Here is a 24,542-nt window from a genome sequence, read left to right on the forward strand (position 1 = left end):
GACTTGAGGCATCATGGGCCCATCAAACTAGAAAAAGCTCTCCCTTGTGTTGCCAATCTATCTTTGACACCCCTATCTTTGCAGCTTGGTCTACCTGCTCATTGTTTCAGTGCTCCTCATTAGCCCGGCTCTTGGGGACATGGGCATCTACACAATGGACTTTCACAGGTAGCTTCTCTACCTGAGTGGCAATGTCTTTCCATTCCTCAGCAGCCAAAATTGGCTTTCCTCTAACCTTGGTAATTATTTCTTTCCAGGGCATATATACTACAGGTTTCTTCAAAGGGATCTGGCAGATCATACCCAAAAGCTTGGTCATGGGAGGTTGGGGCTACTTTCTCTTTACTGGAATCCCTTGGTTAGTGTTTCCCTCCTTGAGTTGACACACTCGTGCTGCGAGGACAGAAGTGGGTTTCCCATCCCACCTTCCCATGTCTTCCCCATGGTCACACAGGAAGAACCACAGGTCAGCCCATGGGGTTGTCTCTCTAGCTGAGTGACACTGGGCTCTGACTTTGGGGCCTGTGACTCTCACTGGTGCTGCATTGATCTTCCTCATCTCCTCTTTGAACTCCTCTTTGAATTCCATAATCACAGCAGAGACATGAGCCTGAATCAGGCCATTGATCATACTCTCATAATTTCTAAGCTTGTTGGTGACAGAGCCCACTGTCACTTGATTGGTATCAGCCTTAATTGTTGCAAAGAAGGTGGTGTATTGAGATGGCCCTAGACTTGCCAGGCTCCACAACATTTGCCCTGTGCACCTGACCTTGTCAGGGTCATTATCATGCTGTCCATCCCTCCCATACAGTTAGTGTATGACAGCTCTGAATCCATGTGCCGGCCTTCCAGAGGGAATTTAAAATCCATTAATTCTATACCTTATTAACCCATAAATCAAACTGGGTAACAGCCACAGTAACCTTAGCTATAGGACCCATGTTTAGAAATGGGCCTGCAAATGGGGGAAAGGTAGCCACGACCACATGCCACCTAAACCTGAGTAAGCTAGACCACATGGTGACACTTAGTGAGGTTTCTATCTGCAATACACTAAAATTAGATTACTCAAGAGCTGTTACTCTTTTTTCACCCTTTTTCTCTCAATGCCCTCAGGCCCCACTGCTGGGTGCCAAAATCTGTCCTGGTTTACAAGACAGGTGTCTGCTAGGGAAGGCAGGAGCCTCCCTTTGAATGGAGAATTCCCCCTTCCTCCAAATTATTAGAATTTTGAAATTAAGGGGCTCTCAGGCAAAGATGTGGGAGTAGGAATAACAGTTTTTTACTAGTGTGCATAACAAGGTAAACAAACAACAAACACAGCATTAGTAATTATTTACTAGTAATAAACAGAACCTGGAACCCCGCTCTCGGCTGTGGTGTTGTCCCACTCAGTGCAGTTCCGGGCATGGCCAGCAGGGGCGCTGCCGCTCCCGGTGGGCGGGGCCGGTGCGGTGACTCCCCGCGCCTGCAGGGGGCGCTGTGGGGCGGGCTCGGGCAGCGCGCGGGAATGGCGGCTGGGCCTGGACGGGAAGGGATGGAGGGGAGAGGAGCGGGGAAGGGACAGAGGAGGAGAGAGGAGCAGGGAAGGGATGGAGGAGGCGAGAGGAGCAGCTTCACTTCACAAACCCTGGGGCAGCCGATTCCAGTGCCCCTGCAGGACTCTCGGAAGCAGCAGGCTGGAACAGCAAGGATGAGCAGAAATCCCAGGGCAGGGGGCAAGAATGTACCAAATCTCCCCAGCAATAGCTGGAACCTGCGGGATGTCCTGGCAGGGCAGGGGGATGCGGGGCCCAGCAGCGGGAGAAAGGTTCCCTGCTGGCTTATGGTGGTGGCAGCCAACTCCTTTCCCCAGGCTGCAGGTCTGGCCATCCTCCTCCAAAGAGAGAAGCTGCCCACAAACCGATCTCTTCTGCTTGTCCCCCATTCTCACAGTATCCCTGCCCCCCACTCTGCCCAAGAGAAAACTCCCAAAAACCAAAGGAGTTCCCCCTCCCCGCTGTCTGAAGCACCCAGCCATCAGTGCGTCTTAGCAACTCAATGGGGAAAAATTCCACACTAACAAGGAAAAACAGAAAAAACCCAACCCCCAACATTACTGTTACAATCCTAAAAGTGTCTTTGCCTCCTCGCTCTGTGCCAGAAGGGTTTCTGGCATACTTCTGGAGCAGATCCATCTTCTTTCTTCGTACAAGAGCTTTCTCAGTCTCCGGCTGAGTTGGCACTGGAACACGTGCAATAAATTTCTGTTGGCCATCTTCACCTTCTCTCTCCTTGCCACCTTCCTCATCACAATCTTCCTTGTGGACAGCTTATATATTTTCTTCCTCCTCCTCCTCACCTCCTGCAAGTCATGCTTCTCTCTCCATCTTCCATTTTTCCACTGCTTCTGCTATAACTTTCTTCTCATGTTCCTGCTCCAGGGGCTCCAGAATCCCACATCTTCATCCCTGTAGCCATAGTACTCAGCCTCAATGTCCTTCATAAGCTCAGCCCGAGTCTTCCACGGGGGTGGCAGGGGCTCCTTTTCAAAAAGCTCTCTAACTCCTGGCAAGTCCTTTGCAGCCCCAAAGTATTTGTAGCCTCTGTTTCCTGGAACTTCTTTCCCTTCACAATCTAACATTTTTGGGCCAATGATAGCATAATCAGGACTCACAGCTCCTTTATTCTGTATTCCCAGTGTCCTTTGTCCCTCAGAAGTTTGTTGAGTTCATCGTTCAGGTCCTGAATTCTGAATTCACCCCATCCAGCGTTTTGGATCTGTGCCACTTTCTTAGAAATCTCCCCAACAATCTGTCTCCTCCATTTCTCACCTTTGGGCAGCTTATTACACTCTGATGCAAGGAAAGGCCTTCGCTCCTTGACTTTTCCTTCCTCAAGCTGGGCTCGCCGAAATCTTGCCAAGGCTGTCTTGGCCTTCTCTGCATTGCAAGCCATGGTCCTGCTGTGCCCCTCAGTCCCACCAAACACGGCGTGCACGCAGAAGCTCCAAGCCCCAGAACTGAACCCAGCCCCGCTCCCCTGTGGCTCTCTCTTCTCCCTCTTTACTCGTCTCCCAAGATTATTTGCAGCAATTAATTTTAAGTTCTTAAGTCCTATAACCTTGAATTTTATCTGCAGCAGTTTAGAAATAATTAGTTCACAAAAAAAATTTTACTTGTGAAACAGACAAAATCAGAATACAACCTGACACCCTGTCAGTCAGGGTGGTGGTAGCAGTCCAAGTAAATGGTGGCTGCAGTCCTCCTGGAGTGACAGATGCAGTTCTGTTGAAGCAGTGATCCTGTAGAAGGGTAGAGATGTCCTCTGAAGGTTCAGTGGTGGTGTAGAAGGATCTGGTTTTCCTCTAGTTATCCAGTGGAAAATGCTGCCTGTGGTGTTCTGAATCTCAGATTATATCCAGGTGGGAATGCTTGGCTCCTCCCCCTAGGTGGAGCATCTCACAATGGGATGAGGGAATTCTTATCAGTCATTCAGTGAGACTCAATGGGCCATTAACAGAAGATATCTCCTTGAGGGAGAGATCCTGGGAGGATCATGGAAGAGATAAAGAGCACTGCCCCACCTGGTTTTAACAGATGGTGATAGAATACATCTGGTTACATCTTGCATTGCAATCTAAGACAGCTAAATATTACTTTTCTACATTGTAAGATATATAGTTGTTTTCTTTTAAAGGATAAGATGACTCTGACTAAAACAGCTGTGATGAAGCACTAACACCTGTTTGTGGGTAAAGAAGATACAGTGTGTTCACCCTTGATTATGTTGAAGATTCTGATGCTCATTACAATCTCTGCTGTTTTATCTTCCATAGCTAACACAGAAGAGTCTGTTATGATTCTACATTATGCCTGTTACTGATTGTAAGCTGTTTTAGTGTTTTCCTTTGTTTCATTTTTCTGTCATAGGTACATGACTATATATTTAGAAAAGTGTAATCTCAAATTCCTAGGACGGTTACCACTGATTTATCGATTACATGATGTGAATTTACTGATTTTGTTATAGGCATTATTCATAAGATGTTATTACTGTATTTTTAGCCGTCTTCTTATATGCTTCAACATCTCTTTGTGTAGTTGTCTAAGAGACACATGTCATTTCAGGGTCCTTTTTTCTGTTCTCTAGCTGCTTAGGCATCTCTCGGACCAGGTTAGCTCTCTGGCTAGTCCCTGCACTGGCTCTATTGGGTTTGACCCAATGCTGTCTCATAATTTTTTTTTTCAAAGTTCCAAGAAAAGATATCTGAGCTTCGTTGAAAGCCTCCTCCAAACTGCTAGTCAAGTGGTTTTCCCCAGTTATTATTACAGAAGCAGTTTGCTGTGTTTGAAGCACTTCAATCCTGAAGGAAACTTCAGAGGGATCCAGGTACTAGATAGTTTGATTAGTCTTTAACCCCAAGGCATTTACTCATAACTGTTATTCTTAGGAACCTTGTTTTAAAATGTGTTTAGGGAATTCCCTCCCAGTTGGAGCTTGGGCAGTGGCCAGGCCTTGGCTCTACCTGGATGGAGAATCTGCCAATAAACCCAGATGTTGTCTGCTTCAAAACTAGATTCAGATCACTTTCACTTGGCAATTTGACCCTTTATAAATGACAGCTGAACCTATTTTTAGAGTGAGCTTGTGAATTATTATCTGGAAATAATAATCCAAGCCCTCACTAAATTGAGGTTTGTCAGCTCTTTGCAGACTCTGGGATGATGTACAGTATTTCATAGATTCCTAATTACCTAATTTCACATGTATTATTAATTATGTGTATTATCTGAAATATTCTTAATTGGTGTACCTGACTTATTCCTGACTGCTCTCAGTTTCTTGTTCCTTATATGTATTGTTTTGCCTTGATGTTTTTTCATGCTCATAACCAAACTCATGCATCTCATTTTAAGAAAACGAAAAGAAGGGGAATTTAGTGCCTTAAGAATGTCCAAGTAATGTAATATGTACATTAGAAATTTAGACGACAAATCATTTTGAATAATGCAATATTTGCATTAGAAATTTGGAAAAAAGATCATCAAATCTAAATCCCAATTGAGTGTGCCACAGCAAAGCCTAATTGATTCATGGGCTTGAAGAGAGGGCGTGCTTGTGGTTTATCATCAGCAGGTTCAAAGCAGTCACCTGTTCATTCGATCAGACACCGATCCCCTGCAAGAAAGTGAGGCCCAGTGGAAAGAGAAATAACCTAACCCCCATACAGCCTTTGTGGCCAGAACAGGAACAGAGGTAGGATTGCCAAGACATAGCTGTGTCTGCAAATTACAGGGGTAATTTGCCAACAAAAGCCTTATGTCATCATGATGGTATAGTGTTCCTACTAACTTTCTTCCTGGAAGGTTCCTTATTCCCTGTTCCAGGATGACATCCAGTGATGTCAGAGATCAGCATTTCCAGCTAATGAACTTTCTCCTGAGTCTCAACTATGTGGACTTTAAAACAATGGTCATTTGTTTCCATTTCCCTAAGAGACATTGGACATTATTCTTTTGTTTTCTCATGCTGTGAAACCGTGTCGATGACATGATAGAATTTGATATGTTTTGTTGATTGTAATCAGTCTTTTATGTATCTTACCCCATATCTAATAGATAACCAGTGGTAACCTTAATGAGATAATAGCTCACAAGAGCAAGCTGTGTTAAAGTCAGAACATATGAGCCTTTTTTAAATTAACAAAAGGGGTGAGATATTATAGACAGGTAGAAGAATTATGAAAGAAAGGCCTTATGAAATCAGGCCTTACTCTGCTAAAATTGCCAAAGCTGGCCTGTCATTTCCTCTAAGTGCAGCTAACAAGAAATTTGCAAGTTCCCTTGTGGAGCTATTTTGAGAATGAGAAGTTGTTTAATACAACAATTCTGAGGGTGAAAAACAAATGCACCTGTATAAACAATAAGAATTGTCTCATGAGACCCCACAAAGGAAAAATGTATACATATCTAGAGATAGAAAATTTGATAGACATATACTATAGCCATTTCTGACCAATGAACCGAGTTTCACTGTATTGCTGACCAATTAGGTTTAGCACAGTGCCTTCTGATATTTCCTACATATATGAGCTTTGTGAATAAAAAATTAGCTTTCTGCATGAAAAAAATGGAGTCTTGGCTGATTTATTCCAACACTCAAGTAACTGCCTTTCCTTGCAAATTGTCATTGTGCATCCTGGATCAAAGCACTTCCTAGGAGTCTCAGGTTTCTCTCTTATTCATCACTTCTGTCCTCTCTTTCTTTGCTCTCTTTCTTCTCATCTAAATGCAATTTTTTAAGGTTTTCTCTCCTCATGCCTCCTAATTTCTGTGATCTGAACCCATGAGTGTTTTTCCCCAGTTTGATTCTACTTTGACCTTTTTTTCTCTCTGGTCTCTGCCTCCAGTTGCTGTGGCAGGTCATGACACAAGCCCTCTGCTGTACATTTCACCTCACGCTGGGCAGCCCCACTCAGCTCTCCAGGGCTCTTTTCACCAAACACTGGCCTCTTCTGATCTGTTTGTGTCTTACCAATCTTGTAATTTCCTCTGCTTCTTTCCACTTGTCCCTAGCCAACAGTACTGCAAATTTTTACATGGCCACCCAGTTCAGTTCAATGACATTTTTTCATCTTAAGATATTTCCTTTCTCTTCCCTTTCCTTTCTTCTATGAGCATAATTGTTGATTTTTCCTGTTTCAGCCATGACTTCTAAGTCTTCCTAGACAAATGACTTTTGCAACTCTGTTGACCACAGCTCTAGATCCTTTCACAACTTTTACCTGACATCACACTTTTTCCTATTTCCTCCTTCATTATTTTTCTTGATAAAAGAACTGTTGAGCATGCCAAATTAAAATTACATTTTAACCTTTTGATTCCATGACACTTTACCTTTTCATGCTCTCATTTTTCTTGTGCAATTTTGCCCTCCCTTTTAAATTCAATCTCTTCTGTCTCCATGTCTTCATGTCCCAAGTATAATTTCTTTTGCATTTCTCCTGAATTCTTTTTTTATCTTTACCTTCAAAGATGTTTTATTCTATTCTGCCTAAACAACAATGTAAAAAAAAACCCTTTAATTCTATTTGGTTTCACAATAGCTACATCTTCAGTTGTCCTTTAAGTTTATTCCACATATCAAATACAAATCTGTGGCTGTGTCCATCCACACAGATGGCTCTTGTCCAAGTTCTCAGCTTCTGCATTCTCAAGCACTACAACATCCTTGACTAATTCAGTCCTGCCCTCCCCACCCTTCTACAAAAATAGTTTTACTAGTTCCTTGTTTTGAGCACATCATTCTTCTCTCTGAATTCCTCCACCGCTATCCTGCCTTCATATCATCAAACATGAATAAAAATGAAGTGTGATATCTCCTTACAGTCTTACCTTATCCTATCAAAAGCAAGACAAATAAATAAATAATAATAGGAATAATAGAAACATGCATGGAAACACACAAGATTATGAGATTGGCACATCTCATTGTGAAAACATCAGTATAACTTGGTACATCTAACAGAAAGCTTCTCTCCCAGCCACATCACTGAAGTTACTGTTCATATATTTTTGATAAATTTTCCCTCTTTGTATTAAAGGTTTGCATCTGGTACCTTAGTTAAACTGACTAATACTTTGTTTAATGACTTGGTCCACTGAGGTCATGACTTGTGAAGAAAAGTGCTATTTAATTGGAGCCAAGATGATACAACTTGCCAATAAAAAAACTTGGCTTTTAAATATTATTTTTAAAGTTGTATTTGAAAGATCATACTTTTTTCCCCTTTTCTTTTGCTTTACTGTTTTTTAAAATATGCTAATCACATCTAACAGTCAAGGATCAGAGGCTGTGTGACTTCATTAGATAGAAATACAATTAATGGAATTTTCCCAAATGCTGTTGTTCATGTGAGCAGAATAAGGAAACAGGTCACTGGTGAACTTCATTTCACAGTACATGACAACTGGCATGCAAACAAAATGCAATCTCAAACTGGTTTATCTTCTTACTACTGCCTTTGATCTTCAATTGCATATTTCTATACATCAGTGGTTCAATAACCTCTATAGTGTTTGCCATGACAGCTGACACCAGATTAATTGATTGTTACACAAGTACCTTAGAAATATGATGAAATAATTAGTAAATAATCATGTTCCTGACTGAAAAGCAATATATTATTGTACAAAGGGATGAATCTAGCATTTTAATAATTTCAAATTGATTTAATGAATGTGGTTCTACCAGACACCATTCTGCTTTGCTCCAGTCTTCAAAAGTACACTTATTAACAGACCTTCTGTTTTCCACAGGAGTGCTCTGGACTCTGTGTTCAGTCTGGATTTTTTTTTTTTTTTTTTTTTTTTTTTTTTGCAATAGCTCATAGGCTAATAGAAATAAGAAACTTTACTATACTTGTTTTAAAAAGCTTATGTTGTTGTAATTGATTAATTTTAATAGTTTTTCCAATGACTAAACCTCTAGCTTCTTATCTAAGTTTAGCTGGTCAAGGCCTGAACTAAAAGTAGGATGAAGGGGGAAAAAAGCTGCCATAGATCTGCTCTGTACATCACCATTGATTCAGTATAATGTCCCTATGACATCCTTATGCCAAAGGAGAGCACGTTTCAAGTTGCCTGGACAGAAGAGATGCATCCAAAGGACAAAGGAACAGAAGAAAATAGCAAGACTAAAGGTAAGGAAATTAAATTAAGTGCTCCCAGATCAAAGTTGTTAAGATGATAAAGCAAATTGTATACAAAGAGCTGGTAGCCTGATTGGAGTTAAAACTGTAAATTGGATGCTATGGGTTTGAAGAACATAATTTGAAGCAAAAATTAGTTCTGTGAATTAAAAATAGTTCACTAGTTCTTTTTTCTACTAATAGATTTCTTTCCACCATTGCACCCAATTCAAATGTCACATCTGTCTACAATGAACTGTGAAGATTTATATAAAATTGAATGTCATAATAGCAATTTGAGTTTTATGGCTTTGAATGTACTTTAGTCAGGCACTCCGCTTCTGAAGTGACACTTTGGCCAGCTTTTGCTAAATAGGTCACCTAAACCTTGAGATTAATTTGTTTAAAATGCTGTAACTGAAGAACTCTAACCTTCCTTTCTTAAAATTGGTGAGCCTACCTTTGTTAAGATGTTTCTTTTTTTCTTTTGATATGGTTTCTATGTAGAAATGCATAAGAATATGTCACCTGTGTTAAAGTGGTACTGATCAAATTATTACTGGTTGGTTTCTATTCTATTCTGTTTCTACCCTCCAAACAGGATGCATTTTCAGGCAAGGGAGCTTGTGTGTAAAGATGAACGTTAGACAACTGCATCAATGAAAATACCAAAGTCAGCTCTGCCAACTAGGATTTTATTCTTATAGTCTAGCTCTGGTTAGAGAAAAATTAATTTGTAAACAAAGCCACTGCATGACCTGACCCTAATTCCTGTCTTTCCCATTCCCATTGCTTGTTCTTAAGAAAGGTCTCCTATCCCACTTTGTGTTTAGCAAGCAAAGTTCAGTAACGAAGGAAAACAGGTCAGAACTGAGACAGCCAGTGTAGGATCTGGAGAAAGGTTGTGGAGTTGCTGATGCTCCAGCAGCAGCAGCAGCAGCTGCTGCTGCAGCCCCCAGGCCCCACTGTGACCCCCAGCAGCAGGAGTGGAGGCTGGAACACCTCTGTCCAGCAGAGCTGGTGGGCACTGCTGTGGCCAGAGACCCCTGGTGTGTCCTGCCCAGGTGTGGCTGCAGAGGGAAGGAATGAAACCCCATGTGGGATTCTACAACTCTTTATGCTTGAAAAATGCCATGGGTGGAGCTGGGGAGATTGCTGTCTAAAGTACAGAGACACTCCTTCCATACAGGGAGTGGCTGGAAATGCTGCCATCCCTCAGGCTTGGCTTCCCTGGGAAGATTGTGAAACCTCTTTCCTCAGCTGCCCGCCATCTCCCAGTATGTTTCACAAATTCAGCTCTGCAAGGGCTTCCTCCACCTTCACAGGAGTGCCTCACTTCTCCCACAGGAACTCAGGCCATCACCAGCCTTTGTCTCCCCATCTCCCTTTGCCATGGCTCCCTCCAGATGTTCAGGATCTGACTCTGCCATCAGACTGGTTGTTCTGGTTGTTAGGGGAGCCAGGATCATCTTCTGTGAGGGGGGATTATAAGGGCAAGGGAGGTTAGAGAGCACAGGAGCACAGCTTGCCAAACCACCAAATGTAGGGTTGTATGGCAGGAGGATGGAAGGAAATGCTGGGGCAGTCCTGGAGGTTTTGACATGGCAGAAATGCAGATGCCCTCAGTGACCAGCTTTGTGGAAAGCTAAAGCTGGAGCATCACATTGTGAAGGACAGCAGCACAGAGTTCAGTAATAACCAGATGTTAACAAAATGAGACACTGTTAATACTCCTAGAGGGGATTTCCACTTCAAGCAAGGTAGTTCATTCAACATTTGCCCTGAAAGAGATGTAAGAAGGTCTGAGAATGAGCCTCGGGAGCATTGTTCCCTTCAGCCCTTAGAAAACCTGCCTAATGTTCCGAAAAGCCATCCTAATCCTGTCAGCAGAAATGCCTGAGAGGCAGCAAACCAGCTCTTCCCAGTGCAGCAGAAGTAACACTGCAGTGCACAGAATAATTCTGATTTGACCTAAACTTCTGTTCCTTTACATGTTAGTCATATTCTGCTACACATTTCTAAACTGCAAATGCTCTTCAAAGACAGTGATGGTTTTACCCAGCACAACACAGATTGGTGAGCAGGTCTCAGTCCATGTTAGCTGGCATGGCTCCACCTGCTAGAGACCAGCCCTGTCAATTTGGATGCCAATACATTGATTTAAGCTGCTGTCCTGCTCATACTCTATGTAATTAATGCAGATGGAGAAATTCATGTCCCTTCTGAGCACTGTCCATAGCCATTGTGTGAGTCTGTCAGAGAGGGGGGTGCTGTGAACAGAGAGGTGCCAAGCAGACCCACACACCAGCTGTCCTGGACATACAGGTTGCATTTAATGAGGTTTGTGGCAAGATAGTAACTTCACCAGTTACCAAAAGGGTAGCAGTCCTTTCATATGTCAGTATTGGTTTAAAAAATATGGTGATTGACCTCCCTAAATTGATAATTATCCCTCCTGAATCTGGGAGAACAAGGGATGTCTCCCAGCCCATACTGTCCATACCAGCAAGATATGTTACAGCAATTCTGATAATCAAGGTAACAAAACCTGCAGTCCCTCTTACCCCTCCTGCCCAAGCCATTTATACTGGCAGCTGGTTCCATCCCAGCAGGTCCTATCTCAGAGAGAAACCTGTGGTAGGAAGAAGCTCAGGAAAGGAATAGTCCTAAATAAATCCCCACTGCTTCAATCTTTGAAAGGACAGTAGAAGGGGAATGAGATGAACCTTGGGGTGCTGGGAGGTCCCAGCTTCCCCAAGGTGAAATACCAGCAATATGCCTGGCTGGAGTCAGCACTGTAGAACTTCATTTATTTCAGTTTTAGATGCTTGGCTTTTTGCCTGCATCTGAACCTAACAACCAGAGCATGAAATGCTCACTTTTACATTCAGCACAAAGCCCAGTCTTCACTTGATATCCATTTTTCTTCCCTTCTGTGTTTCTTGGTACAGACAAGAAATCAGAGCCAGCAAAGGGGTTAAAATCAAAGGCAGGACCTACAGGTTCCAACAATTTTGACAAACTCCTTTTCCCTCTCTTTTCTCCCTTTGCCAAGGGTTTTTCTTGTCACACTACACATCCAGCCTTCCTGGAGTCCACAAGTAATGTTCATCTGCCACAGTGATGGGCTCAGACTCTTGGAGGCACAATCACAACATCTATAAACAATAAAATTCCTAGCTGCTATAATCATGTTGTCAGCAATGAGTAATATGTTCTGCACAAAATGCCTAAGGAAGCTGCTGGAGTGTGCTAAAGGTGGCTGTAAACTATCCTTCTGAGAGCAGCTTCGTGACAGTTGGTCAAAATTTCAACCAAAGAGTTACTGAAATGTTCATCACAATTTTCTTTGCCTTCTTAAATTATGTTGGTCCTATTAAAATAGCCATACTGTTAGGATGTATTGTGTGGGCAGAATTCAAACTCTCCTCTCCAGCACACACTCCCCAGATGCCAGGGCTCCTATCAGCATTTTGACAAGATCATGTCAAGAAATTATATGCCCCTGACTAAAAATTAATTATTTAAGAGAGCTACTAAAAAAATTGGGATCTCTCTCTTTAAATGCTTGACCCTGAGGCAGAAGAGGAGGTGGGGGAGAGAGAGAGGAGAGAGAAAACGATAATCGCTTTAGATAACAACCTGAGTCATGGTAATAGCAGCCTAATTGCTATCCAAGTGCTTTCAGCAGGAAACAGGCACACCTAGAGAGGCACCTGTGCAGAGCAAGATTAAATGGAAGAAGGACAGAGATATAAATGCACTTTCATCTGAGTATAGTGGAAAGGAAGAAATGGTTCTTTATGTAGAAACTGCCTGAAATCCAAGAGCTGCTTCAGACAATGGCACGTGGCTGGTATGCAATTCTTGTGAGAAACAGGCACACTACAGGGCTCAAAGTGAAATGGGCATTGGTATTTAGGCAGAGAAAAGAAAATAAGTGTATGTGGGGAAGAAGTGGCTGATGCTGTCTTTCCAGGATAAATCAGCTTCTGCAATGATTATGACTTTTTTATAAAATGAAATAAATTTAGTAATGTCAGTCTGACAATACAAAATAGGATCTCTTTTTGAAAGTCAGTATGACTGCAGTAAGTGATTTGCTTGGAAGAAAGCTGCCTGAGAATGGAATGGTTTGTAGTTGATTGATAAATATCAAACATGCTCTTCATATGCATGAGCCTGTTTGTGTACATTAAAGAGTTATTGTTCTTCTCCACTGCTGTTCTCTGAGCACTGCTCCTGGCTCTGGCTGCAGCCCCTGACACAGCAGCTGTGGGAGGTTTCCACCCGAGTTTGGGCAGAGCTCCTGGCCCCTGTTCTCCAGCTGCCCTCCCTCTTTGGTGCCTCGGTTCCGAGAAAGAGGACATGCTGACCAGGTGCTGCCCACGTGCTGAGGGGAAATGAAGATTGGGATTTCTGAGTAAGAGGCGATAAAATGCTGCTCTGTTTGTGCAGGACGAGGTCTGTGGAGTGGGGAGAGCTGAGTGCAAGAATCGATGGTGTCCTCTGATGAAGGAGTCAGATCTTTCAGCAAGGGTATTGATTTACACATTCAACTCTGCAAGTTGCTTTCCACTACATCTTTTGCAACTGAAACTCAGTGATGTGAATGTCAATAGGTGTTATGAGTAAAAAAAGAATTACCCTTTTTTTTTAAGAAAAGGGTTGCAGAGTTTAAAGTTAAGCTGGGAACTGATCGCTGGCCAAGAGTTCTTTTGTTGGTTAAATGTTGTAATCACCTGTTGAGTATTGTCGTTAACTCTCTATTATGGAGAATTCTTTTTTTCAGTATCACCCTTGCCTGCTGCCAAGAAGATGACAACCCCCCCACCCCCGGATGGTGGGGAGGGAGGGGGAATTTGCATCTCAGGATACATGCAAATTTATCTCAAAACCCAGACTGCATTGGGACGGGACCTCCACCAAATCCCGGAAAATACCTCAAAAGAGATGAGCCAAATCAGAATTGAGAGGTCAGGGTGGTGTTTGGACAGCAGGGGCGAGGTCCAAAGCCGGCAGAGACACTGAGAACCTTGGTCACTCCTCGCCCCGGTTAAACGAAGTCAGGACCCCTGGACCGGTGATCCAAACTGAACCCCATTGCACTTGCAGAGGCAGGACTCCGAGCTCTGCCTCCTTGGGGACAGAGCTGCACTTTCCTCCTCCTCCAAATCACTTCAAGGAGTGGCGGTAGGGAACCGCGGACCTGCAAACCCCACATTGTGAGCTGATCACTTTTAATAAAGGCATTAAAAAGGAGAAAGATCTCCTGCCCTGTTTATTTCAAAAGGCATGAACAAAAGCCTCGTGTGTTGAAAAGCCTGAATCTGTATCTGTAGGGTATAAAAGCTGATACATTTCTGTGCTTTTGCTCTCCTCTGGAAGTCATTTTTCCAGGTTGTTGGTAGTGGATGTTGCATGCAGAATGTATGTGGGTGCCTATGCATTACCATGATTGTTATTTTACCCTAAAAATAGCTGTTTTTAATTATTTGTAAATAGCATTTGATCACAGTCTAGAAATATTGCGTGACAGAAATTATCTGTCTTGAATTGCTGAGTAATAATATTTGGGTAGGCTGTTATGGCAACAGAGGTACACCCTCTGGATTTAAGCATCACAGGTTCTCATGGCAACTTTTTTTAATACCTGCACATGCAGGAAAATATGCTGGGCTATCCAGTAATCTCTGGAAAAACAGCAGCAACATAATAAATTGACATGTTTATCACCTTACCTTTGTTTTTGAAATAGATATAAAAACGTGCTTTAAATAAAATACATCAATAAATAAATATGGGGAGGAAAGCCCATAAAAGCCAAAACAACACTGTGAAAACAATAACATGAAATAATTTCATGAATATTTAGTATAAAATAGTATTTATGTTACACTGATACACAGAACTTCAACCAATGATGGATTGGCATTGTCAATATACATTATGAACACTCAGAGTAGGTACCAACGCTTGCCATGAGGCAGCTCTGGTTATTGGTTTTTTGTTCTTTGTTAAGACTTACTGAAATTTTACAAAATAGGACCTTCTATTAGAAATGCATCAAGTTCAAATGACCTTGACCTCTGATACAGCAATCCTAACAAAAGTGTTCAGCCACAGTGTCAAATGCTCCATTTCAGCTTTTCTTCTGCATTCCAGGGCACTGTTCACATTAATCCAATGGGCTTTGGAGTAGCCCTTTTCCTTCAACGTGCAATTCTCAAAACAAAGGTAAATGTTCCCTCCTCTTCTCCCTTTATTACTCTGCTGTCCCCACATGACCCCTCCACAGTGTCAGGTGTGTAAGCACCTGGCCAAGGTGGCGTCTGTCTGTGATCACAGGTCCCCAGTGCTCATTGTGAGGGTTCAAGCCAGTGCAAAGCACACAGGTTTACACACACACTCCAGAGGATGCTGTCTGTTTGGAAACAGAGCTTGTGCTTCACAAAAAAGGGATGGTAACTCTTGAACAGGAGGACACCAACTAAATAATTAGGGTTAGCATAGAAAGAGCTGTAAACTGTCTATCCCTTAATATCTTTAAGAACAAATTATAAAACTTTCTGTGAGGCATGTCCTCAAGTAAAGCCCTTAAGGGCAGGGAGGTGAACTGGATGACATCCTAAATTCTTTATTTCTGTGGCTGTGCCATCACTGTTCTTGCTTGTCCTCACATGAGTGTAAGCCTGCACAAGCACAGACCCAGAGGTAGCATGGCAGATGCCACAGAGAGGAAATTTCAAATGATACATCAAGTATATGAGGGAGAAAGTGAACACCTGAGCACCTGGAAAAGTTTCATATGCTCTAAGTAATTTTTTCTGTGAAACTTTTAATGTCTGAAGTTCATTAAAAAAACTTTAAAAAATAACTTACTGGTCCACACTAGGAGCTGCACAGCACAGGAATACAGGTGGTTTTACCTATTTAATATGTACTGAAAGATTTCATTTAAGTGGTGGATGATAAATGCATTTTTATTAAGCAGAAAGTATCTTAAACCAAAAACTGACTTTGAAGAACATAAACACTTTCTAACATTCAAACACTAAGCATTAATGTGACTATACTGGGAGATGTGCAGAGTAGGTGTGCTCATTTCTGAGGAAACCTTCCCACTGGCTATTTGTAAGAAGCGGCTGATGACGATGTCTTTGGCCTTGCCAGTCTCCATGTTCCTCTCCCGTGATATCTGCATGCTGATTTGATCCACGTTGGTCATGATTAGCTCCGAGGCCAGGATCTGGGTGGGGGATGCCCTGTTGGCTGTGCTGTCCATGATGTACTGCTTGTACAGTTCCACCAGCTTCTGCTCCAGGTAGTCGTTGAGGGCAGAGTCGGAGAGGGGCTGCAGGTGTGGCCCCAGGCTGGCCAGCCGCCAGCACGAGGAGTGGCCCTGGCCAGGCCTGCGGATGGTGTCACTCGTGGGGGGAGCCTTCACAGACTCCATGGCCGGAGGAATCTCTGAGGACTCCAAGAAGGGGCCTATGCCGCTGTCACAAGCAAAATCTGTGGTGACCGAGCTAATTGGCACCACGTAGTCCCCAGCTATATGCAAATCGTTGTAGTTCTTGCAAATGCTCTTGCAGGAAGGTGGAACCAGGTAGGTGACTTTTTTGGTCAGCTCCTCACAGACATGCGTAGCTGGAAGTGGCTGCCCTGTGGGTGTTGGGTGCTGGACAGGTTGTGGGAGATTGTCCTTCTGCCTTCTGCGGTGCTTGCTGCCTCTGGAGCAGACTGAGGAAATGCACTTGCCAGCAGATCTGCATCTCTGAAGGAGGCTTTTTCCTTGTTCTTCGCCTGTGGAGGAATAACTAATGGAGCTCATTTCATACACCCCTTCATCAGGCAAACTCTCGTAGAGTGCAGGGTTCAGGTGCTCCCAAAGGCAGGTGATTCTGTGAAGGTAACCTTCTGACAGCATCCTTCTCCAAGGGAAAGGAACCACCAGCAGACGCAAAAATGAGAAGAAGAAGTTAATTACAAAAAGTTCATTTGAAACTCCCTGAGCTGTGATTGCACTCGCCAGTCTGTTACAAGCTGCAAAGAGATGTCTCCAATTTGGGCATGAACAGGAGTGTCTCTGCTTTACTGGGCACTTGAGTCAGTGAGTGAAGTGACCAGCCAGTGTCCCTGTTGTGCTGAATCTCACCAAAGCATGTCTTGTGTAACAGAAGGTATTGCACATCCAGTGCATCCAATGGCAAGTGAGTTGTGGAGAGAGGGAAAAGTCTTTTGTGGTGGAATAGCTGCTGTAATAGCTTACACTAAAATGCATCTAATTTTGCCCTGGAATTCATTAAGAAGCCAAGGGTTCCCCTCTTTTTCTTATATGCTTTTAAGAAGCCAGGGGTTTCCCCCTTTGTCTCACATGATTTGAAGCAACTTTTGTTGTGTGTGGTTTGTCAGCGTCCTCTGAACTTTGATGATTTGAGATTCATATTGAGAGTATCACCCCTTCTGTTCCAGTCTAATCAACCACTGTAGGTGTGGTTCCTTTTTCATTAAAAAATCTCAGACCATTAAATTTGCACTTTGCACTTCTGCATTGCAATCAGGATGGAATTAATTGTCTCTGCCTTTTATACGTGAAAATGTCAGTGGAAAAAGCAAAACGTTTTGGAGGCATGATTCATCTGGCCTGGTTTAGACACCTAAATCAAAAGGAAATTAATTGTATCCTAGATTTGCTTATCACACTCCAGTTGCTATAAAAGGATCTTAAACTAGATCCTAGACATAGATATCTGCAGGGTACTTTTGAGGAGACAGATTTCAGTGCAATACATAGGAAAGTGCACATTTCAGAAGTACTCCAGCTCCCTCTTTCACCGTGGGATTAGCCACACCACAGCTCTGGAATCAGTTTTCATTGCATGCAAAGTCACAGTTGGGTTCCAGCAGTCACTAACTCTCTCCACTCTCTGAGCAGGCAGCTCAGACCCAAAAGCTGCACAGAAATGTTAGTAATTAAAGACAGGATTTACCAGCAAGGACACACATGCTGCACATCAGTAAATGTTCTGCCCAAACTTTGGCAGCTCCACTACCAAAAAAATTGCTTTAAATACTCCTCTGTCTTTTTTTTTTTTTTTTTTTAACAGATGTCAAGGATACAATCAATGGGAAAGATATTCTAAAGAAATTGTTTGGTCCAGCAAAGAAAAAATAGATTTAAATTTTAAAAAAATTAAAATTAAAATTATTTAAATAATTTTTTTCTTTATATACTACAAATAGTCTTTTCCAATAGTGAAAGGACTCTTATTTTGTAGTAAAATTTTCATGTGTCACAGTTGCAAATGCAAAATGCTGCACTAATAATTGTTGGCTAAATCCTGTCTAAGCATGGAGATAGACTTTAGATAAATGTTGTGGAACAGACAGTGTGAGAAAAGACTTTCCTTGGGGGGAGGGAATCACTTCCACACCATGAAGAAGGTTGAAGAAAAAGGTGAAGAGAAAATAACCTTCCTTCAGGCAGAAATATTAATGGGAATTAGATGTGTCCAAACACTTGCTTTGGTGACCCTGTTGCTGCCAGTTGTGTGAGACTTCCCACAGTCAGTAACATTTAATTAATGTGACCTATTTACACAGAAGGGGGGAAAATCATGTCTGGGGCTTGGCAGTTCTTGTATATGGTGCTGTTGTCTTGCTTTGGCTTTTAGCTGTAATTAAAGTGCCCCCACAGAAATCTTAGCCAAATGTTAGAGCTGCTCAGGTTATCAACTCTGTCTTCTGCTTCTGTTCCCTTCCCTCCACCATCCATGGCCCAGATGTCCTTATTGCAAAATCACCACTAACCATGGCTTGCTTGAATCAGGAACTGTTCTACATTCATTTGTGTGTTATTTTTAATGTGGATTTGGAGAAATGAGTGGAAATGTAACATACAGCCTGTCCACTGCCCAACCAACATAGGCAAAGGCAGGTGTGCTCAGGCACCATGTGACACTTTGGTCTTTCCTGCTCCCCAGATGTGAGTTGTTTCTGCCATAAGGTGCTACATGAGGGAAATGAAACTGTTGGTTTCATTTCTTTGCACTGCATTCTGCTTTGCTTATTTTAAGAGTGTTAGAGTACACTGAGACAGGAGTGGAAACAAAAGAATTGGCAAATTCAAAAATATTAGGGTCTCGTGCTCAGAGTTGTGTGTTCTGCTGATGAGTTACAAGATTGCCCTCTGAAGCTGGCAAAGGCTGCCACAGTAATCTGGCTCTTCCCAGCTCTGCAAGGAAATCTGACTGAAGTTTTGATAGGAGTGCTGAGAGCATGAATGCAAAAGGGAGGTGCATATATCCCTGGTGTTTCTTGTCCTAGTACTTAATATAATATATAACTCTGACAAGTTATTATCCCATCGCTCCAACTGTCATGCGACTGTCATACCACCTTTAATTTTTGCATTTTAAATCAGATAAGGATTGCAGTTTTCATTAATTCTGCCTTCTTGCGCCTCTTCTCTTAATCCCCTCTCCATGCACACCAGGATTCCAAGGGCACAGAGATTATATCTGATGTCTTTCAATATTTGGGTTTCATGCTCCTTAAATCCAGATTTCACTTACATCTGCCCGAAAATACTTGCATAACTTTTTGTTGCACAAGGTAAACCAGTCCCTTTTACAATTCTGATCTGACACATTTTGCTTGTAAGGTGAACAAAACCAATTTTTCTCATGTTGCTACTGCCCTGGCAATGGGCACTGACTACATTCTGTCTAAACCTAGTGGAGATAGAGGGAGAAGACTGCCTGGTTTACACTGTCTTTTGTATCTGACATAGTCTTCATTACAGTCAGATGATCTTAAAAACTCCTATGTCTTGCTTGATGTTTTTGTTCCGTTCTTCACCAGAAGAAAAGCCTGAAGGCAGGATGAATATTTAAGATCACATGGAGAATCCAGGGGTATTACCAGTGTGTGTCAGCAAATTTGCTAGCTTGTAATGCCTGTAGACAGTGCCAATGTTTGCATAAAGAACTCAAATTACAGTCTGAGAGCAGGGAAACAGAACGGGAGTTCTTGGCTCAGAATAAGCAAAACACTTACGGAAAGCCTGAGAAGGGTGCACAGAGATATGATAAATTGTGTCCTGTTCAAAAACCTAAGCAAGATGAAAAGTTGCTAGAGAGAATGGAAAGATCATGCCCACTGGGATCACAGCTCAGCGGGGAAAGGGACATTCTTCTGCATTGCAAAAGAAGGGGATGGAAACTCATAGAAGAGACAGGCTTGTGTTGGATATGTCTGGCTTTCAGATCCCTGACCAGGGCTCTGAGTGGCATTAAAGTTGTGCTGCTGAGGACTGGAGCTCGGCTCTTATCACAGAGTATACCTTGAGCTCTAGCTGATTTACTAGATGGGATCCCAGATGACAGTCTCCCTGTCTTGAGGAAACTCAAATCCTATGGATCTGTCTGTAGTGTTTTTTCCCTATTTTAAGAGACATTTTTCCAGTTTGTGGAGATACAGACAGATCCCCTCAGTGAGGTGTGGGATCCACCTCAGATTGCCAGATACTCATGCAAGAGTCCTGGCAAGAAGGATAGTCTGTAGAGCAAGCTTACAAGTATTGCAGGACCCATATCTCACTTCCCCTGGGGCTAGTGTGGAACAGCTCCCAGGAAGCCTCAGTGCAGCCAGCGTGGGGAAACCAGGACAGTGAAGAAGGCAGTATAATGAGCTGTGTACATGGGTAAGTAGAGCCTCTCCTTAATGCCTGAAACCTACAGATCTTTGGTATCTGAACCTCATTTGCCTTGGGTGAAGGTAATGCTTATGAGACACCAAATTGTGTGGTGACATGGACATATTTTACAGAGGGACCTGCACAGGCTGGAAGGTGGGCCAGCAATAACAGCATCAGGATAACAAAGGCAAGTGGCAACTCCTGCACGGGATGACACAAACAAAGAGCCCAGCACAGGATCTGTGTGCCTGCAGAGCCTTGCTGAGAGGGACATGGGGGCCCTGGTGCACAACAAGGGGACCCTGAGCCAGCAGAGCAGGGCTGCAGCAATGAGGAAAATCAGATGCTGGGCTGCACCCACTGTGGCTGAGATAGAGACAGGATCTTCCCACTCAGCATTTGTCAGGTTGCCCCTGGAGCATCTAGATCTGCTCCCAAAAAATTCAAAGAAGATGTGGACAGACTGGAGACAGTCCAATGGAGGACCAAGAAGATGATCAAAGGGCTGGAAAAGCTGCGTTGTGAAGAAAGTTTGAAGGAGTTAGGACTCTTCTCCCTGGAGAAAAGAAGACGTGGGGTAGGGGACAGCTCATCATAGTATTCCAGTGTCTACAGCTGCAAAGAATACAGAGGCTCTCTCTTTGCAAGCAGCCACATGGAAAAGACGAGTGGCAATGAGCACAAGTTGCATTGGAATAGAATTACAGAATCACATGTGTTGGAAAAGGCCTCTAAGATCATTAAGTCCAGCCATTAACCCAGCGCCATCATGTTCACTGCTAAACCATGTCCCCAGTGCTCCCAGGGATAAGAGGGAAGAGAAGGAAATTTTTACAGTGAGAACAATCAATGACTGGAACAACCTCACCAGAGACATGGTGGAGTCCCCTTCACTGGATGTTTTCAAGGGATTGGACGAGGTTCTACAAACATCAGGCCAGATTATATTTTGAGGTCTTTTCCAACTTACGCTTCTCTCTGACTATAATTCTACAATAGCAGTGGCTGCTGTTTGATGAAGGAGTGGCTCACTTTGCTCACAGCAGAGAAGATGAATAGCCAGAGGATGGTTCTGCACAAGCATCCGAATGCTACCCACTACATTTGTCACTTCCTCTCCCTGCTGCTGCTGCTCTGGAAGATTTGGAGATGCACCAAGAGGCTCCTTAAGCAGTCACTGTGAGCCAAACCACTCTTGTCCCCTCCCCACATTTCTCTTGACTCTAATCTTTTGTTCCTCCCACAGGAGAAAACATAAGCCCTGTTCATCTCCTTTATTCACACATCAACAGTTGAAGAGACACAGAAAAGCTGGAGTTCCTCACCCACGGGGGAGTGTGAGCTGATTCGAGGGGAACAAGTAGGTTTCAAAGAATAATAATCCTGTATATCAAGAGTATGAGGGGATCTGCTGGAAGGACAGGCTAAATGAAGCAAGAGGGGAAACATCTTCCCCAAGAAGTCTACTATACTGTTGAATGCTCTTCCTATACAAACACCTACCAATTTTTGATCATGCAAAAATGGATGGCAATGAGTTTCAGGAGCATTCAGCTTCTTTAATTTAGAAACAAATATGTTATGTTCTCAGTGTATTTTTGAGTGTTGTTGTATCTTTGAGTTAGGGGGACATACTTCCATAAAAATACAATGAAAACTGTATGTTGGTAAATATAGCTTCTTGAGCTCTCAAAGTTTTCCACCCAAGTTTGTTTTCCACTCAGTTCAAGTTCCTCGAAACATCATACAGATAATTTTCCATAATTTTCTTCATCATCTATGCCTATACAAAGTTGGCTTAGGACCCCATCAATCTGGTTGGATAGCATTTTAAATCTCATACCCACAGCTGTAAACAACTGCATGAAATCTGAGGCAGGAAAGAATCAGGCTCCACATTCATAAGGAAGACTTGACTACATAAGATTTCTACCCTGTGCTTTTATAATTTTCTTCCTGGGCTGGAAATCATTTCATGTCTGTAGATGTCTGTGTTAATTTGAATGAGTTGTTAGCTGTTATAATTGAACTATGTGTACTGCAACATTTTGAATCTAAGCATTTGAAGTAAAGAGAGAATAAATTTGCATGAACTCTTACAGAAGAGAATACACTTTCTAGAAATTAAAAGAATAAATGGTAAAGCAAGAAAGACAGAAAAGGCTGAAGGTGTTTCCCAGAAGGAGAATGAAGGAAATGGTCCACAAAAAGGCATTGAAATGTTAGTCACGTTTGTGGTAGAGCATAAAAAAGAGGGCAGAGGAGGCCTGTTGTGCATGTATACCCTTGTCAAGCTGTGAATTTGCAGCAAACCAGATAACTCACTAAGAATTGGAAAAAATGTGTTTGTTTATCATTTTTAACATCATCGTGTTCTCAGAGAAGTCTCATCTTTCTTCTTATGAACTTTTTTAAAATATGATGCCCATATTAATCTATTTTGGTGCCTATTTTTATTTATAATCTACAAATAGAGTACTCCAGTTGGAGGACATTACTTAGACAGTACAGTAACATGCACAGAAATTTCCATAACAATATCTTAATTATTCTAAAAGCAACACAGCTAGTAAGGCTCACTTTAAAAATATTCTGAAAAACCTGTTTAGTCTTATTTTATGAAAGTCTTTAGAAGTATCAGAGGAAAAATTTTGTGTTCATTTTGAAGTCTCATTGCAACCACAGTTGGTCATGGTTGTGAAGATGGCACCTTAGAAATGTTATCATCACTTCTTAAGGCAGCAGTAAGTGTCTGTGGGCAGAAGCTGAGACTCTGCAAACACATGTGGATTCAAAACAGAAAAAAGTGCATTCTCATTCTACCAGCTATCAGCTGTGGTGCCACACAAACAGAACCCAAGCCACTTTGATAAGCAAGGGCAACATTTTCATACATTTATAGAATGTGCAGTATATTTTAGTTCTTACCTCCAAAGATAGAGCAGCTGACCAGGTACAGAAAAATTGATGTCTTCTAACTGCTTTGAAGCTTCCTGTGGGTCTCTCCTACCCCAAAATACAACGTTCTGTTTTTATTTCCTTTTTAATTACACTTCTAAGATAACATCTGTTTTACTTCTAATCCTCTATACCAAAGAAGTATAGAAAGAAGGTCCCTTAGGAGATGAGGGGGTTTTATAACTGACTGAACTGCAACATGCTGAACTTGCTTCCTCTTTTATGTCCAAAAGAAACTTCATTGTGAAACTGTGTACTGTTAAAATAGCTGATTGCAACACTCTCAGTCCAGGCAGATGGACTGTTGTAAGAAAAAAATGCCCTGGTGAGTCAAACACTCAGAACAATCTTAGAGAAACTGTTCATCTGTTGGCAGCTTACAGTGTACCCCATTTTGGCCATCACTCTCCTTTTAGCTGACATGGCAAGACATCAAGACAAGACAGACCAAGACTGTCAGGCCAAATAGATTGGAAGAGTGGGGTGTCAAAGCACAAATGCATTGCACAGCAGGCCTACTTTGTTGTCTGCAGACCTTTGTACATATAATTTTCCACCAAGTAGCACAGCACAGCTGCTTTCTTAGGTTTTGCTTTGGCAAACTTGACAACACTTGTCAGGACAAAAGTTAGCTCTGAAAGTTATGCCTCATCTGATTTAGCACTCAGTATCATACCCAGGAAGTTTGTCTTGGGAGGGGCAGTGGATGAAAATACCTGGGGTAAGCAGGAATTCATCCACCAAGTGTGAGGTGTGAGAACAGTGAATATGGCTTTGAGATTGGTGTTGGAGTATTCCTTAAGGGCAGAAGATAAATACTGTTTGAAACACATAACTGGGCTGTTTGAATTGATCCCAATAGGATATACAGAATTTGCTTTAAAAGGCATAATTATACATCCATACATTGCAATAATAAGCAAAATATATTAGAAATATATTTTAATTCTCGCTGAATTTTAACTTCCTCATTCAGTACCATGTGTTCTTCTCAGAAGCCTCCTACTCTGCCAGCCAGAAACAATACTTTTGTTAATGTCATTTTCCTAAATATTCACTATGATGCAACATATGATTGGGGCCTAATATCAAAGACTTCTTCCAAAGTCTTCTTAGACATAAGCATGAAAAAAGTACAAGTGTCATTCTGTCCCTACCTACACATTTGTAGATAATTCATACAGCAGTTTAACAAGTGATATTGTACCC

At 42.3% G+C, this 24,542-nt stretch overlaps 1 protein-coding gene and 1 pseudogene across 2 annotated transcripts; both read right to left on the reverse strand.

The window, feature by feature from the left end:
- Positions 1-1,261: 1,261 nt before the first annotated feature.
- LOC132324008 (pre-mRNA-splicing factor ISY1 homolog) lies at positions 1,262-8,352 on the reverse strand (annotated as a pseudogene).
- A 5,950-nt stretch (positions 8,353-14,302) lies between these two features.
- Positions 14,303-23,586, reverse strand: TASL (TLR adaptor interacting with endolysosomal SLC15A4). 2 transcript variants are annotated; one of them, XM_059839931.1, is made up of 2 exons: positions 23,304-23,586; positions 14,303-16,608 (listed from the first exon to the last, which is right to left on the reverse strand). In XM_059839931.1, exon 2 carries the CDS (start codon positions 16,602-16,604, stop codon positions 15,729-15,731), a length of 876 nt encoding a protein of 291 aa, XP_059695914.1. In that variant the 5' UTR covers positions 16,605-16,608; positions 23,304-23,586; the 3' UTR covers positions 14,303-15,728. The 2 variants fall into 2 exon arrangements, with proteins under 2 accessions (XP_059695914.1, XP_059695913.1); XM_059839930.1 differs by having other exon boundaries at positions 14,303-16,605; positions 23,304-23,582.
- Between the last annotated feature and the right edge of the window lie 956 nt (positions 23,587-24,542).

This window comes from Haemorhous mexicanus, chromosome 2, assembly GCF_027477595.1.
Source record: "Haemorhous mexicanus isolate bHaeMex1 chromosome 2, bHaeMex1.pri, whole genome shotgun sequence".
Classification (NCBI taxonomy): domain Eukaryota; kingdom Metazoa; phylum Chordata; class Aves; order Passeriformes; family Fringillidae; genus Haemorhous; species Haemorhous mexicanus.

Bases quoted from the DNA above. Each gene is read 5' to 3' on its own strand.
- TASL (XM_059839931.1), bottom strand. From the start codon at position 16,604: ATGCTGTCAGAAGGTTACCTTCACAGAATCACCTGCCTTTGGGAGCAC.